Below are 14959 nucleotides of genomic sequence, written 5' to 3'. Positions count from 1 at the left end.
AATTTTTTACTCTTAGAACCACTCGAGGTTCTCCTTACGGTTGTTGAGCTTGTCACCGTCAATGTGTCTGACCTTCGTCTTCTTGCCTGGATTTGGAACCCATTGAATTGCGACAAGCTTGCCCATGGAGATTGAACCGCGATTCCGAAGGTTAAGGTTCAAGTGTCCCAAGTTGTTGAGGACTGGGGTAAGAACCTTGCCTGTCTCCTTGTTGCGGATTTGGTATGGGTAGGGTTGGGAAATTTCGTAACCGTCATCGGCAACAAGGGTTGCCCAAACTTCCTCTTCCTCGTGTTTCTCTTCTTCCTCTTCTTCCTCTTCTTCCTCGACAATTCCTTCTTCAATTTGGTACTCACGAAGTACGGTGTTGCATGTTCTGTCCTTTCCGAGTACCTTCCAGATGGCGTCTATCTCTTCGAAGAAACGGTAGATGAGTCTGGCAAGGTCTCGGTTCTCTCTCTCGTAATTGCGCAAGGTTTCCGTGAAATCGTTCAGGCATTTCTCATTGGAAGTTGGTTCATGAGGACATCGGCTTTGAGATTGGTCATCTCTGTCATAAGACTACTTTGGAGAGTCTTAATGGTGTTTGTCAGATGAGCTTTCAATTGGGCAATTTGAATTTGAACTGGGCGCTTGTCTGGCAACCTTGAAAGGAATCTGCTATTGTGTTCGGCTTCGGTGCTTGTTCGGACATCAAAAAATGAAGTGGTTTGAGAATGGCGGTTTTACTTCAAAAAGCTTGTTATGACAGTATGTCATACAACAAGTTTAAAATAATATCTTGTTCTTCTTCTGAACGTTTGTTGTCTCTTCCGATAAAAGTTTCGAACATGGAACCAAAAAACGTTTTTGAGATTGCGGAAGAGTTCAGGCAAACGTTCATATTCTGGATATGTTGGGAGCAGTTCAAAACATCTGAGCTGACTTTCGGACAAAATTGGACAATGTCAGAAATTCATCTTTGGTCGGACTGCTTGAAGGTAAGTCCCTTACATGTAAGTAGCTCTGGTAAAAGTCTTCTCATCTCTGCTAACTTCTGGAGTATAGCTTCGTAATTTAAGAGTTTTAATTTTAATTGTCTTATTCCTCTCTTGACATCTAAACGGTAAGTATCCATGAGTCAAGAGTAGCTTTGGTAGCTTTAAGTGGAGCTATCTGTTCCTTGACTTCTGCAATTTTGGTTGCAATTGTGGTTTGAGCTCCTTCAAGTTCGCTGTCTTGTCGTTCTCAACGCCTTCAACCATAGCTTGAAACTCTTCATCGGTCCATTGAGTTTGGTGTGGGACGAATTTAACTTGCTTCATTCAAAAATGAAAAAAAATGTTTTTACTCTAAACGTGCCATGTATATGGCTATAAGAAACTTACCAGAAGGCTTTTCTTCACACGAGTCTCTGGTAACTTGAGAGTTCTTGTTGGAGTTGGGTCTGGAATTTCAATTCTTGCCACCATAAACTGTGTATTGACCGAACTTGCATTTGCAGGAAGACCGGTCACTACAAGGTTCACAGTTGAAATAGTTGTACTCATACCTGGTGAGTACGAGTGTAGTAAAAACATAAAAAGTGAGTTAAAATGATATGTTTACTGAACTGGCTGAATGTCGCCTTCACAGGTTATGTAGAACGGCTGACCAGAGAAGTGAAGGAGACCCTTGAGAATTTGGTTCATTCTTGGGAAAGGGTTCTCTCTGTTTGGAAGTAGTATCCAAGGACGCTTGGCAAAGAACTTTATAATGGCTTCCTTCTTTGCTTGCTTTATGTCGTCGTAGGCTGTCCCGTCTGGTATTTGAATTGGAATTCCAGTCGAAGTCTCGAGATTCAAGGCAGCCCTTCCCGTTATCCAACCGTTAACAAGCTTGCCTTTTACATTCTGCCTGAGGAAGTCTTTAACAAGCTCGTTAATTTCAATTAGGTAAATTGCCTCGTCGGTAGGTTCGACCTCGACCATTGCTACTGTCAGAAAAAGTACTGCTACTGTCAGAAAAAGTACTGCTACTGTCAGTAAAAGTACTGCTACTGTCAGTAAAAGTACTGCTAGGAGCAGAAAAACTACTGCTACTGTCAGTAAAAAGGAAAATTTGAGAGGGTTTTCGACGATAAAGTACTGCTACTGTCAGAAAAAGTACTGCTACTGTCAGAAAAAGTACTGCTACTGTCAGTAAAAGTACTGCTAGTAGCAGAGATTTTTATCGTTGTGGTCCGACAGTTAAGCCACAAACGAATGTCCGACGTACCACCAACCGAGTCCATTCCCAAACCAGAGGAACCTAAAGAACCACAACAGTCTCCTCAGCAACCTCAGTTCCAGCAAGTACCTCCGAATTACTACCAATTTCCACCTCAAGGTTACTACCCACCACAAGGCTTCCCGAACTACCCTCCTCAGCCTATGCCTTACTTCCCCAACCCTTGGATGTTTATGCAAAACCCTGCCCCACAATTCCAATTCCAATCTCAGTCCAAGAGAGACCAAGACTTCGAAGAAGGTCTGAACCGCTTACGCAAAGAGTATGCTACAGCTCCAATTGAGAGAAAGTTGTTCCCGGACCAAAAAATAATGTTTAGGTGAAGAGGTTAGATCTAACCTCATTTCTAACCCGATTTCTACCCTCTTGAATTTTCATGAATTTTATATATTAATGTTTTCGCTAAGCCACTTTGTGCCGTCAGTCAGTCAGTCAGTTTAGGAAAGACTTTAGAAAGTTGTTGGAAAATAAGTCCTGGGAAGAGTATTATAAGGCATTTTGTGAAGAATATAGCAACAGTCTGAATTCCGGCGGTTGCTTTTTATACAAAATTCATGCAGGAAATTCTTGAGTTTTGGTTGAAAGAATACGGTGGAGCCAAAAGTGGCTCTACCTCAAAACAAGCATTTTATGAGCTTACAAAGGGTGTTATGAATGAATTCAAAGGTATTTACATACATCCAGACCTCGTTCATTTTGTTGCTGAATTCAGCAAAAATAATGTTTAGGTGAAGAGGTGAGATTTCACCTCTTTTTTCACCTGTTTTTTCACCCTCTTGAATTTTCATGAATTTCCCCGAAATAAAAAATAAAGTTAGTTTTATTTTTATTTATTTTTTTATTTTGTATGTAAAGACAGATATGTCAACAATCGGCACAACAACAATTCAAACAACAGCACCAAACTCGTTAGTCATGAATCCAACATCTATGTTAGTAGAAATGAAAAGCTTCATTCCTTCTTCATATACTTTCGAAACAGAAATACAAAGAATAAAGCAGGAACTTTTAACAAGTAATTTAGACTGTAGTGCGAAAGATGAAACAAATGAAGAATATCTTTATGAAATGCAGGACATTATTGACCATTTACCCAAATTGCCTGAAATCCAACAGCAAAAACTAACTATTCCTGAATTCGACGAAATTGAAGTCAAAGCAACTGACTCAGTAGAAATAAAGAAGTTCATACGAAAGGTAAATTATGAATTCCTTGGTTTTCATTGCAACCATAAAGTTATGGACAAAGATTGCGACATGGTATATAAGAACATCTCTGACATATATAAATCTGGGGAGTTTAAGACATACGACAACTTTGTTTCATTAGCTGCAAAATGTGTATGGCAGATAAGAGATAAAGACAGAAGAGATAAGGTATGGCATGAACAGATAAAACCAACTGCTTCAGATTTAAAGAAAACCATTGACGCCTTGGTTGTTTTAGCAGGTAAGGTTTCAGAATATAACGCAAAAATGAACCCGCAATGTTCTAAATGTAAAGCAGCAATTAGGAAATATAACTATTCAGTAAAAGAGATAGAAAGAATGCGAAACGACTATGCAGACTTAAAGAAAGAAGCAGAGAAGCCGGTAGAAGATAAAATGAACATGTTAGAATTTCTGAACAAAAACTATCCAACTGCTGACGATTTCCTTCTATCTGATGTCAAGAAGAAGTATAAAGAAACTTTCGGTATTGTTAAAACATTCGATGTACTAAAAGAAGAAATAGAAGCTACAAAACTGTTTAGAGTCTCACGAATTCATAACGTTTACCATGTGAAACGTTTATAAAATAACTGGGGTAGAAATGAGGGTAGATATCGGGTTAGATCTAACCTTCTACCCTAAAATATATTTTTATTGAATTCAGCACAAAATTCTGAGTAAAATAATTTTTAGGGCATGTGTCAAACCGTTGAGTTTTCACAAAATTTAAAAAATAACGTTTACCATGTGAAACGTTTATAAAATAACTGGGGTAGAAATGAGGGTAGATATCGGGTTAGATCTAACCTTCTACCCTAAAATATATTTTTATTGAATTCAGCACAAAAATCATGAATTTCCTTAAGATAGAAAAAATAAAGTTAGTTTTATTTTTATTTATTTTTTTATTTTGTATGTAAAGACAGATATGTCAACATCAGAGAACACAACAACAGTTATAGTCCATGAAGCTATAAATGAAGAATACGAGTACATACAGTTTAACAAACAACTCCGTCTCATTCGTTCGGTCAAAAACGATATGTACCAAATGCAAAGTATTTTGAATGCTCTTCGTTCTACAAAGCAAGCATATCATTGGTTTGAAAACCAACAGACAAAAGAACTTTTAGAAGAATTTCCTCATATGATTGCTTCCCTCGGAAAACCGAGAGAAGAGATTCCGTACGAAAATCGCAAGAATTTGGCTCCTGGTTTGAAAGGATATTATGTTCATAGACTTTTAGTAAATGCTGTAGCAATGTGGGCTTCACCTCGTTATGCTTGTTATATTTTCATGATGTTAGATGAACTATATAAAGCAGAACGCGAAGAGATGGAAAAGAAACTTCAAGCAAAAGATGAAGTCATTGAAGCAAAAGACAAAAGCATTCAGAAAAGAATACCACGTTCGGTACCAAAAGGTAAGGAAAAGAACTATAAGTATATGATTTATACTGAAGATATGGAAGACAGAGATATGGTTATGTTGCATTTAGTCAGAAGAAACAACAAAAGCTTTTACGACCTTGCTAAGATTTACAAATCTGACAGAAATTGGTTCTATCGCGAAAACTTACCGATTTCAATGACCCCAAATGAAGATGTGAAACAAATAGTTCAAGATACGTTACCTCAAACACACTATGATATGAAAGGTTGTACAATACTTACATTCAAAGAAGACTTACCGCTACTGAAAGAAAAAATAACAGAGTATTTTGACAACTTCAAATAAGTAGGGTAGATGAACCATTTATTTTTATTGACTTTTTACAATTTGAACTTTGTTTGCGTAGATATGAATTCTGAAAGAAGTATGAGGGTCTTGTATGACTTTATACTTCTCCCATAGTTCATGTCTGTCAAACTTACCTGCCATGGACTCTTTCATAAGTTCCATGAAATCGTCTTCGGACAATCCGGGGAAAAGTATTATGTCAGTAAGTATTCTTTTAACATCCTTACTTAAACTCTTTGCTGTCTGTACACATATTACGACTGAAATGTTAAAGTGTCTGAGCTTCTTGAGAATTCGACACATATCTTGTTCTCTATTCTTAAGCAAAGGATGAGAAGCAAAGTCATCTAAGATAAGAAGACATCTGTGAGGGTAAGTCTTCCAATCGTAAGATTGCAATTTCTTCGAAATGTATTCTATCTCTTTCTGTTTGTTTCTGAAGTGTTTCTTCTCTAATATTCTCTGCATTTCCTCATTTGGGTCTTTAAACTTAGAATTTATATACTCATTTATAGCATTATACTTCAAAACTCTTCTTTGGTACTTCTTTATCCAATCTAACAACTCAGTATCCTTTATACATACTAACTTAGACTTCTTTATAATATCTTTGAACGAATTAACGGTTTGGTCAAATTGACCAGAAGTCGAACAAATGACTACTAACTCATAGAATGGGTTCTTCTCATCTAGTTCTTGTTGTTGTGCAGCCATTTTAAGATAAGTGAAAGTCTTACCCGACCCAGGTTGTGCAATTAGACCTGTTATACCATTCTGAGCAAATAAGAACTTTTCATGTATAGGCTTTATCTGAGCATTTTCTAACTTCCTCTTGTTCTTGTTTAAAACATTCTCAAATTTCTTGTCAATGTCAGCAAACTTTTTTTCTAACATATTTTTAGAAAAATTAAAATTTTTATCTTTTAGAAAATGTCTAGCGATTTCGCTATCTATATTCGAGACAAGCTTTTCGACAGCAAAACATCTGTCGACCATAAAATCTTACATAGTGTAAACAAGAAGGGTGAATTTGTTCTAAAGTTCTGTTTCTGGGAATATGACAAGAACCATAAAACATTACAAAGAGCAGTCTTAAAATTTGTCAATGACAGACTTGTTGACAGAGATGACGCCGATTGGAAAGATGAAGTCCAACAAAAGTTCTTAGAATGCAAAGAAGACACATGCGCTGTTCTTGAAGATGAAATAGAAAACAGAATAGATGAGCTATAGGGTGTCCAAAGGTGCGTTTAGCACAGCGCTCTATATGAGACTATTAAAGGAGATATATGCTGATTATAAATATATAATAAAAAATATGAATATATGTATATGATGAGTATGTTGTATTTTGGCGCCATGCCGGGATATAAAATAAATTTTGAGACAAGAGGCGGTTTCGCGGGAAATTTTGGCGGGATTTTTTCATTTTTTTAATGAATCATAAAGAAAACATCCTCGTTCTTGCAAAAAAATGCAAAGACTGTAAAAAAATCTACGAGACATTGGTAAAATGCTTCGGTATGGATGCTCCTAGCTATTCCACTGTAACGTATCATGTTAGGATGTATCACTTCATGAAAAAAAAGGCGCCCATCATAAAAATTGACAAAAAATCGCCGGATCAAAGAAAAATCAAAGCAATTCGTCAAGCGCTAGATGAAGACCCAAGAGCATCACTCAGAAGGATAGAGGAGATGACAAAGATACCACGTACAACAGTCAGTTATTATCTGCACAATTATTTGAACTACAAACTAGCGTATACACGTTGGGTTCCGCACAACCTTAATTCAGTTCAAAAAAAATCTAGAGTCCAATCTTCGAAAGAGCTCCTCTCTATATTGCGTGCGTATCAATCCAAGAAGTTTCGCTTTTTAGTAACAGGGGACGAGTCTTGGTTTCAATATGCAACAGAAGCCAAAATCATGTGGATCCCGAAGGATGAAAATCCGCAAACATTCCCGAAGAAAAAAATTGACACACCAATGATGATGTTGTCGGTTTTTTGGGGCGTGAATGGCATCATCGCAATTGATATTCTTCAAAAACCTAATATGATGAATGCTCAGTATCTAATTGACAATGTTCTTACTCAAATTATCAATTCTGATGAGTTTGAGAAATCCAAACAACAAAAACAAAAGTTTGCAATTCATTTTGATAATTCAAGAGTTCACAAAAGTCATAAGGTACTGAATTACTTGGTGGAAAACAATGTCAAAGTTGTTCCAAACCCAATTTATTCACCTGATATTGCACCCTCTGACTTTTATTTTATTCGGCACGCTAAAAAAGAGAGCTGAAGGACGCGAATTCGCGAGTCCAGATGATCTTGAAAATTTTGTAAGAGAGCAATTTGAGCAATTTTCTCATGATGATTTAAAGCGTGTCTTTCAAGCCTGGATCGATCGCTGCGAACGCGTGATTGAATCCAATGGTGATTATATTTAAATAAACTTTATATATATGTATCTTGTTTATTTCTATTCGCAGTATTCAGGTTTGTGCTAAACACACCTTTGGACACCCTATATTAGAATTTAAAGAGTAAATATAAAAGATTGAAAGAAAGAATAATAATAGGATTCTTGAATGCAACATTTGGAATGATGTTTCCAGTTGTAGATGTGTTAAGCAAAGAGAGATAATGATAGTTTCTTGAGTTTTGAGTTAAGCTTGTTGTAGATGAGAGAGAAATTTTGACGAGACTGAGGAACTTCATTTGGAATGATGTTTCCAGTTGTAGATGTGTTAAGCAAAGAGAGATAATGATAGTTTCTTGAGTTTTTGCAATTAACCATCCTCAATGACTATTGTTTTAATATAATTTTTAAATTTTTTAAAACTGACATTTTAGTTGTATATTTTTTCTAACAAAGGTACATTCACTAGGCGATAACAGTAAAATGGGATGAAAATGATAAATAGCATCCTATATAGTGCCAAACAATATTTATACGGGCCAAAAAAATTTGGCTAGAGATTTGGCGAGTTATAAAACTTAGAAAATTGAGAGGGATTTTTATTTTTGAATTTTTTTTGGAAAGTTAAAATTGCGATTAAAAATCGATTTCCAGGAGAACTAAGCATCTCATCATATATTTAAATCGATAAAAATATTAAATAATAGTTGAATAGTATAACAACGTGAAATTATGGCTGAATCTACAGAAAAAATGAACATATTTGACATTTTTGAAAATTCATACGTTAGATGGTGACAGACTCATAAACTATACTTTAGCTAAGATTGATATATGGTTTCAACAACACATGGTTAAAATTGTAAAAATATTTTAGATTTCAAAAATGTATATATGGTAATATAATGGAACAAAGTCAACAAATAGCATGTTAAATATGTTATAATTAACTTTTTATTAGATCCAATAGTAGATATCGAATGGTTTCCAGCTTTATGGTTAAATATTTTCTTTTCGAGCTTCTCTTTAACTGTTGTATTAAGGTTGTAAATTTTTGATGCTAGAAACTATGGAATCTTCTTTGCTGCTGCATTTTTCTTGAGAGTTCTTGCAATTTCGAATAGATCTGCGCATTGTATGAAATTGAGGCTTTAAAATATCTTGAAAACAGAATAGGACTGCTTTTCCAAAGGAATGCTTACTTGTAAATCAGAGAGTTTCAAAATTGAGAGCAAGATTATCATCATAACTTTCGATTTTGCTGCGAAAAAGGAAGACAAGTAATTAACAAATCATTTACTGTTGTTCATCAAAAGAAGAAAACTTTGATAACAACTAATGATGATAAAATCAAGCTATCTTTTAATATTTTAAATTGATAAGACATTCAAAATATTTGAATGGTTTAAAATATTTTCTTTTAATTTCTATAAGATATTATCATGATTATATAATAAAATTTAAATTTTTATTCAAAAAGGCAATATTTCAAACTTTTAATTTCAAAAATCTTAATTCTGCAATAAGTGTATTTAATTGTAGCAAATTTAATGATCCTTCGTCATGCTTAGCAATTTGGAACTCATAAATTAATGATTTCTTCAAGTAAAATTCTGCATTATTTCAAAAGTCAATAATTCTCTAGTAACTTTTCTTCAAACCCTAACCATTATATTATATGTATAATGGAGAATAATTGCAAAGAAAGATAGCCGAATTTACTGGGTAGTTCTTGTGATGCGAAATAATTGCAAATTAACACCTAGTTTTAACAGCATCAATCTCTTTTTGCTCTCATTTAAATGCATTCGCACACTTTAATTTTGAAATATAAGAGTTTTGGAAATTATCAAATTTATCTGCTCAAATACTATAGATCTTCATAAGTGTTAATAGAATCACCAGCCTTACATATAGTGTTTAATATAATGATGCACATCATACTGGGATTTATTCCTTATTCATCTAGTTATTATAAGATTTACAACCCCATGAAAATTTAAAATTTTGTCAAAAATAGTGAATGTACCTTTTTTCTAACACAACTATCAATAAATTGTAATATCATTATACTATATATTAATATGAATTTTTATAGAAAAGCTTTATTTTTTTCTCAATTTTTAATTTCATTTCAGTCTCTAAACTTTCTTACTATGTAAAAACGTATTATTATAGTAATAAAATAAAATACATGTTTATTCGATCTCGTATTTCAAAAAAATAAAATTACTTATATAAAAAGATTCTCTTTAGTCAACTTTCTTTTTGAATCTCTAATAAGTTTTTACTGTTGCTTCTATATATTAAGTATTGATTCTTGTAGTAAAGAAAATCCGGAACGTTTATTTATTAGAATACTCGAACTTTGACTTACATATTACTAATTGTAATTATTTTCAAGAGCTATTTCTATTACTCCTACTTGTTCGGCTTAAAATCTGCTATATTGTTAAGATAAACTAAGTCTAAATTTTGAACCATTTTTTGAAGTTTAAAGTGTAATACATATCGATTTTTTATCCGAATTTAAGAATTGCTTCAAAGTTTTAGCGTGAAATCGTGCATTTTTTCTAATGAAATTGTTATTATAAGATAAGCAATCTGAGTTTTTTTGAATAATATGTCACTACACATGATAGAGCGTTACGTGCTGAAAAGTTACGCTTCGTTCTGAAAGTGGTAATGAAGTTTTATTAGAATTCATCAAAAAAACGTATGAAAATAATCGTATGTCAAAATGTGAGCACTTCTCAAAATTTGCTCACGTTTTGACTATTTTTGTGAGATCTTCCTCACAATTTTTTGACAAACGTACAAAAAAGTGCCAAAATGTGAGCAAATGTGAGCAATTTTTATATCTCTTCAAATGGGTTAATACTATCTAAGTACTTAAAGAGATCCTGATTATTTTCGCGGTTTGGATATTCCTCTTGTAAACGAGTTTCTAACTTTTTAATCAAGTCAATTCGTTTTTGATGATGGTCTGCGTAAGCGACTTCAACAATTTCGGAATAGACATTAATGTATTCCCTTTTTGTTGCAAAATGACGTAAGCAAAATTTATGATCGCAAGAAAAGCCTGATTCTCTAACAGCAGCTATAATTGCCGGACCTTGATCGGAATAAATATTCTTGAATCTGCTTGGTGGAATAAAAGATTTCAATTTAGTGAGCATATCCTTAATTGTTATCGTATTTTCACTAACAGACCATGCAAATGCAATAGGGATAAGTCTATTATTTGGTGCAGGTGTACCAATAATGAGTAAGTTTCCTTTTTTAATACAAAATAAAAACGTTCCATCAATTTGAATTATTCCGCAAAAAGCTTGTGTTTGCATGTAAAAATGAGGTATTGGAGGAATTACAATAAATGAATAAATTTGAAAGTCTTTTGAATTTTCATTTCATATATGCAATTCAATTTCATTGTTAACTTCTTTAACTAAAATCATTTCGCAGAATCCTTGTTCGATTTTGTTTATGATTGAAAAAATTGTTGAGAAATAATTGTAAGATTGAATTCTATCCCCTTTTGTGGTTCCTTTAAGTTTATTTACTATATTATGGAACATCGTATAAGTTGCATTGGGAATATTCAATTTTGCAAAAATTTCTTTGCATTGAGGAACATTATCAGAATTTGCTAATTCATAGACTTTTTTTCCTGCTTGCAACTTAAGAATTTTTGGTATATTGTTACTCGGCTTGCATTGCTTTGCTCTATGCTCGTGTTTAATTACTGGAATGAAGAAAAGTTGACCATTTTCATGAGTCTTTACAAGCTCCATGCAAAATTGGCAGTTAGGACAACGAAACTTTTTTCCTTGCTCAAAATTTAATGGATAAAAAGAATTATATGAATCTTTTGCAATAAATATAGCAGCTTCTGTAGGATCTGTAAATTTTAATTTGCTATATCTTTCCTTGAGAATTGGAATTGGGGATTTTCAGGTATTTCCATTCTATATTTCAATTTTTTACGGGAATTCAATTCATTTTGAATTAAATCCAGCATATCAGCTCCATCTCCTTTTTCTTCATCAACAATAGCTTGGATGGATACTGATATAGTTTGATTCTCTTCCACTATTGTCGGTTCGCTTTCCGACATGAGATAAAATTGAAGGTTTAACGTACTTTTGATACTCTGAGTTAAAAAAAGATTTTCTTAACATAATTTGATTTATTGGTCCTTAAAAAATTCTGATTCAAAATTGAATTGAATCGAACGAGTTTTCCTTTTGAGTCATTTCAAATATTCATGAGAAAGAAAAAAATTCTAGCAATTTCAAATATTTTTGATTTGATTGAATTCAAAAGTGTCACAAATATTCAATGAGAAAGAGAAAAGAGATCGAATATGTTGTTTCTGAGCGAATAGTCAAGCAATATTTCGTTAAGTACAAAGATCAGCATCCGGAAAAAAATAAATGGGTATATCAAAATGAGATTCCGCAAGAAATATTTGAAAAATATCTAGAAACGAAGAAAACAGAAAATATTGATGAAATGTTACGCTGTACTCGAATTGTTCATGTTGTTGATCAAGATAAAAAAGAATTTTATCTTGAATTTTCAAAAAAAAATCAAATTCATCACATATTAAACAAGAATCTAGATGAAGAACATCAAAAGGCTTATATAGATTATCTTGAAAGTTTACTCAAACTTGAAATAAAAAATAAAAATTAAATTAAATTAACCCTCGTTAGGATATCGTTGCAAATAAAGATCTGTTTCTCAGAAAGATCCTGATTTTCTGATAAATATTCTGTTGTAACTTCTACAAGGTTTAAGATATGAAAAACATTTTTGAATATTTCATCGCTATCAAATCTGCGGAAACATCTGGAATATAATTTCAAATATTTGTGAAGATTTGAATTCTCAATTGCATAATTAATTAAAAATTCATGTGAATTTAAAAAATCGGTAGATGAAATTTGCATGGGTATAAGAGGAAGTACACAATAATACCCCTGAACTACATACTCTGTAAATGAATAGTGAGGAGAAAGACTTCGCAGAATTTCAAGTGTTTTTATGAATTCTAAAGCCATCTCAGATGTTATATCGACTGCTTTATAAAATAAAACTATAAATTTGAGAAGATAAACAAAATCTTCGTTATTTATAATTGAATTCACGTCATTAAAAAAGTTGAAATAATTTGATATTAGTATATCCGAACATGGAAGAGCAGTTGCATATCCTGGGTAATATTTTAATAATTTTGTAAAGAAATTTGCAATTGCATAAGTTGAATATTGATTTTCGTACTCAATAATACTAGAAAAAATTTCTTTCTTGAGTAAAACTGCGTTTTGGAAGAATTCAACGTCAAGAATATTGTTTTTAATCAAAGCAATAAATGTATCGATGATATAGAGAGAATTGTCACTGCTGCTTATGAAACGTAATATCTCATCATATTGATCGGAAAATGTTGATAAATAAAGGTATTGTATGTTATCTAAAGCTTTAAAATGAATTAATTTTAATGAAAAAATGAAAAAAATCTGGTTAATATAATGCGATAAATATTCGAATAAATTTTCCAGTAGTATCAAATCTATTTGAAAGATATTCGAAGAAGTGATATTTTGAATTGTGAATTTTAATATTGTTTCATTTTGTGTAGATTGCTCGATAATGAAATGTATCAAAAGATTCATTGAATATGAGTCAATGGAAAAGCTTAAATCCTTAGGGATATCCAAAATAAATCTTAATAAAGAAGATTCGTCTTGAAAATTAGCTTCCGAAAGTTCTATTTCAGTCGGAGCTGGAAGATTCCGATCATTTATGAATCTCGAAACGACAGAAAATTTGTATTGTTTATATTTCATTATTCGAAATGATAAACTTCAAAATCTAAAATTTATTTTTTTACAATATATTTCATCCTATTGTCAAGGCTAAATTTTTCACCGGAAGTGTATCAAAAATTGATAAGATTTACGGTGATCTAATTATGACAATTCAATGCATCTCGTGATATAACGCAGATATAAACACAACTGATATTGCATAACTAATAATTGAGTCAAATAACTAAATTATGTGTTATATTTTACACATATTTCTTCAATTTTGTAATAAATGGATGTTTAACACTAATTTTTTAAGGACTTCGACTTTAGCATCACATAAATATGTTATTTTCTATATTAAAACGTAATTTTGGTGGTCTTAGAATAGAAAAATATGCAATATTCGTGGAGATAATGAGGGTTCTTAAACATGTTCTTAAAAATAAATAAAATAATACAAATCTTTATTCAATCTTTTGATATTGTTGGTCCTCTCTTTGTGAAAATACTTAACTTCAAAGAGTATTATGTTTTACCTAGTGAGGACCTTAAGTTTGCAAAAACATAATAAAAGTAAAATAAAAAAGATCGGATTTATCACAAAACTTTGAGTATTATAGGATTTAATATATTTTCTTAGTAGATTATATGATTTAGTTTCTTAAAATCTAAAGTATTTCTTGAGGAAAATATAAATTGAAATTCAAAAAGTAAAAAAAATGTAAACAAATCAAATTTTAAATGGACCAAATGTTGATTTTTCATTCGTTTTCTCATTATCGAAAAAAATTTGGAAAGCTAAGAAGTCAATAACAAGTTATATAATACAACAAAACCACATCGGATATGTTTTCATCAAATAGTCTCCTAGATTTGTTATGAAATTAAAATATCATGATATTTTAAGGGCTTTTGATTTCAATATTAGAATTATTCAGTTATGTCGTGCTAATATCAATTGCTTTATACAATTAATCGTTTACAAGCTGAAATCGAACAATAATTTGACTTTGTAAAAAAAGTGCGTCATTTTTATTCGTACTTACAAAATGTAAACATTACGAGAAACATTACATTGTAAATGTAACAAGTAAAATCGCATAATTTGACTTTGTAAAAAAAGTGCGTCATTTTTATTCGTTCTACTTACAAAATGTAAACATTACGAGAAACATTTACATTTGTAAATGTAACAAGTAAAGTTGTATCGCATAATTTGACTTTGTAAAAAAAGTGCGTCATTTTTATTCGTTTACTTACAAAATGTAAAACATTACGAGAAACATTTACATTTGTAAATGTAACAAGTAAATACATCAGATTTAAATTGTAAATGTAGTTTATCTCTCTCATCTCCTTTTTAAAAGGTATTACATACATACGAACGCATGGGTAACTCAATAATTAGCGTGATAATAATTGAGGATAGACTGTAATCGTAATTTTATTTTTGGACTTATATTTCGACATTTTGAAGTCGCTTGAAAGTCTTGCAAATGATTAAATTTGGAAAA

At 32.0% G+C, this 14959-nt stretch overlaps 4 protein-coding genes and 2 pseudogenes across 6 annotated transcripts, besides 4 other annotated features; 4 read left to right on the top strand and 2 right to left on the bottom strand.

Annotated features, from left to right (window-relative positions):
• Window positions 1-6397: part of a mobile genetic element that runs on past the window's edge.
• Window positions 13-1304, bottom strand: TVAGG3_0682300 (annotated as a pseudogene). Its single transcript has one exon. A coding segment is annotated over exon 1 (1292 nt).
• TVAGG3_0682290 (uncharacterized protein) lies at window positions 2223-2570 on the top strand (the record flags this gene model as incomplete). The annotated part of the gene is made up of 1 exon (XM_051242746.1): window positions 2223-2570. The coding sequence occupies one exon, from the start codon at window positions 2223-2225 to the stop codon at window positions 2568-2570; it is 348 nt and encodes a 115-aa protein (XP_051089333.1).
• Window positions 3109-4044, top strand: TVAGG3_0682280 (organellar and viral DNA polymerase type B; the record flags this gene model as incomplete). The annotated part of the gene is made up of 1 exon (XM_001297164.1): window positions 3109-4044. The coding sequence occupies one exon, from the start codon at window positions 3109-3111 to the stop codon at window positions 4042-4044; it is 936 nt and encodes a 311-aa protein (XP_001297165.1).
• Window positions 4388-5197, top strand: TVAGG3_0682270 (KilA, N-terminal/APSES-type HTH, DNA-binding family; the record flags this gene model as incomplete). Its single annotated transcript, XM_051242745.1, has 1 exon — window positions 4388-5197. One exon carries the CDS (start codon window positions 4388-4390, stop codon window positions 5195-5197), a length of 810 nt encoding a protein of 269 aa, XP_051089332.1.
• TVAGG3_0682260 (protein of unknown function, DUF4106 family) lies at window positions 5222-6196 on the bottom strand (the record flags this gene model as incomplete). The annotated part of the gene is made up of 1 exon (XM_001297165.1): window positions 5222-6196. The coding sequence occupies one exon, from the start codon at window positions 6194-6196 to the stop codon at window positions 5222-5224; it is 975 nt and encodes a 324-aa protein (XP_001297166.1).
• A 33-nt stretch (window positions 6398-6430) lies between the features above and the next one.
• Window positions 6431-7734: a mobile genetic element.
• TVAGG3_0682240 lies at window positions 6527-7654 on the top strand (annotated as a pseudogene). Its single transcript has one exon. A coding segment is annotated over exon 1 (1128 nt).
• Window positions 7733-11933: a mobile genetic element.
• Window positions 9703-10490: a mobile genetic element.
• Window positions 11934-14959: the final 3026 nt, after the last annotated feature.

Source organism: Trichomonas vaginalis, chromosome III (genome assembly GCF_026262505.1).
Source record: "Trichomonas vaginalis G3 chromosome III, whole genome shotgun sequence".
NCBI lineage: Eukaryota > Parabasalia > Trichomonadida > Trichomonadidae > Trichomonas > Trichomonas vaginalis.
This window is presented reverse-complemented; position numbering and strand designations above follow the sequence as displayed.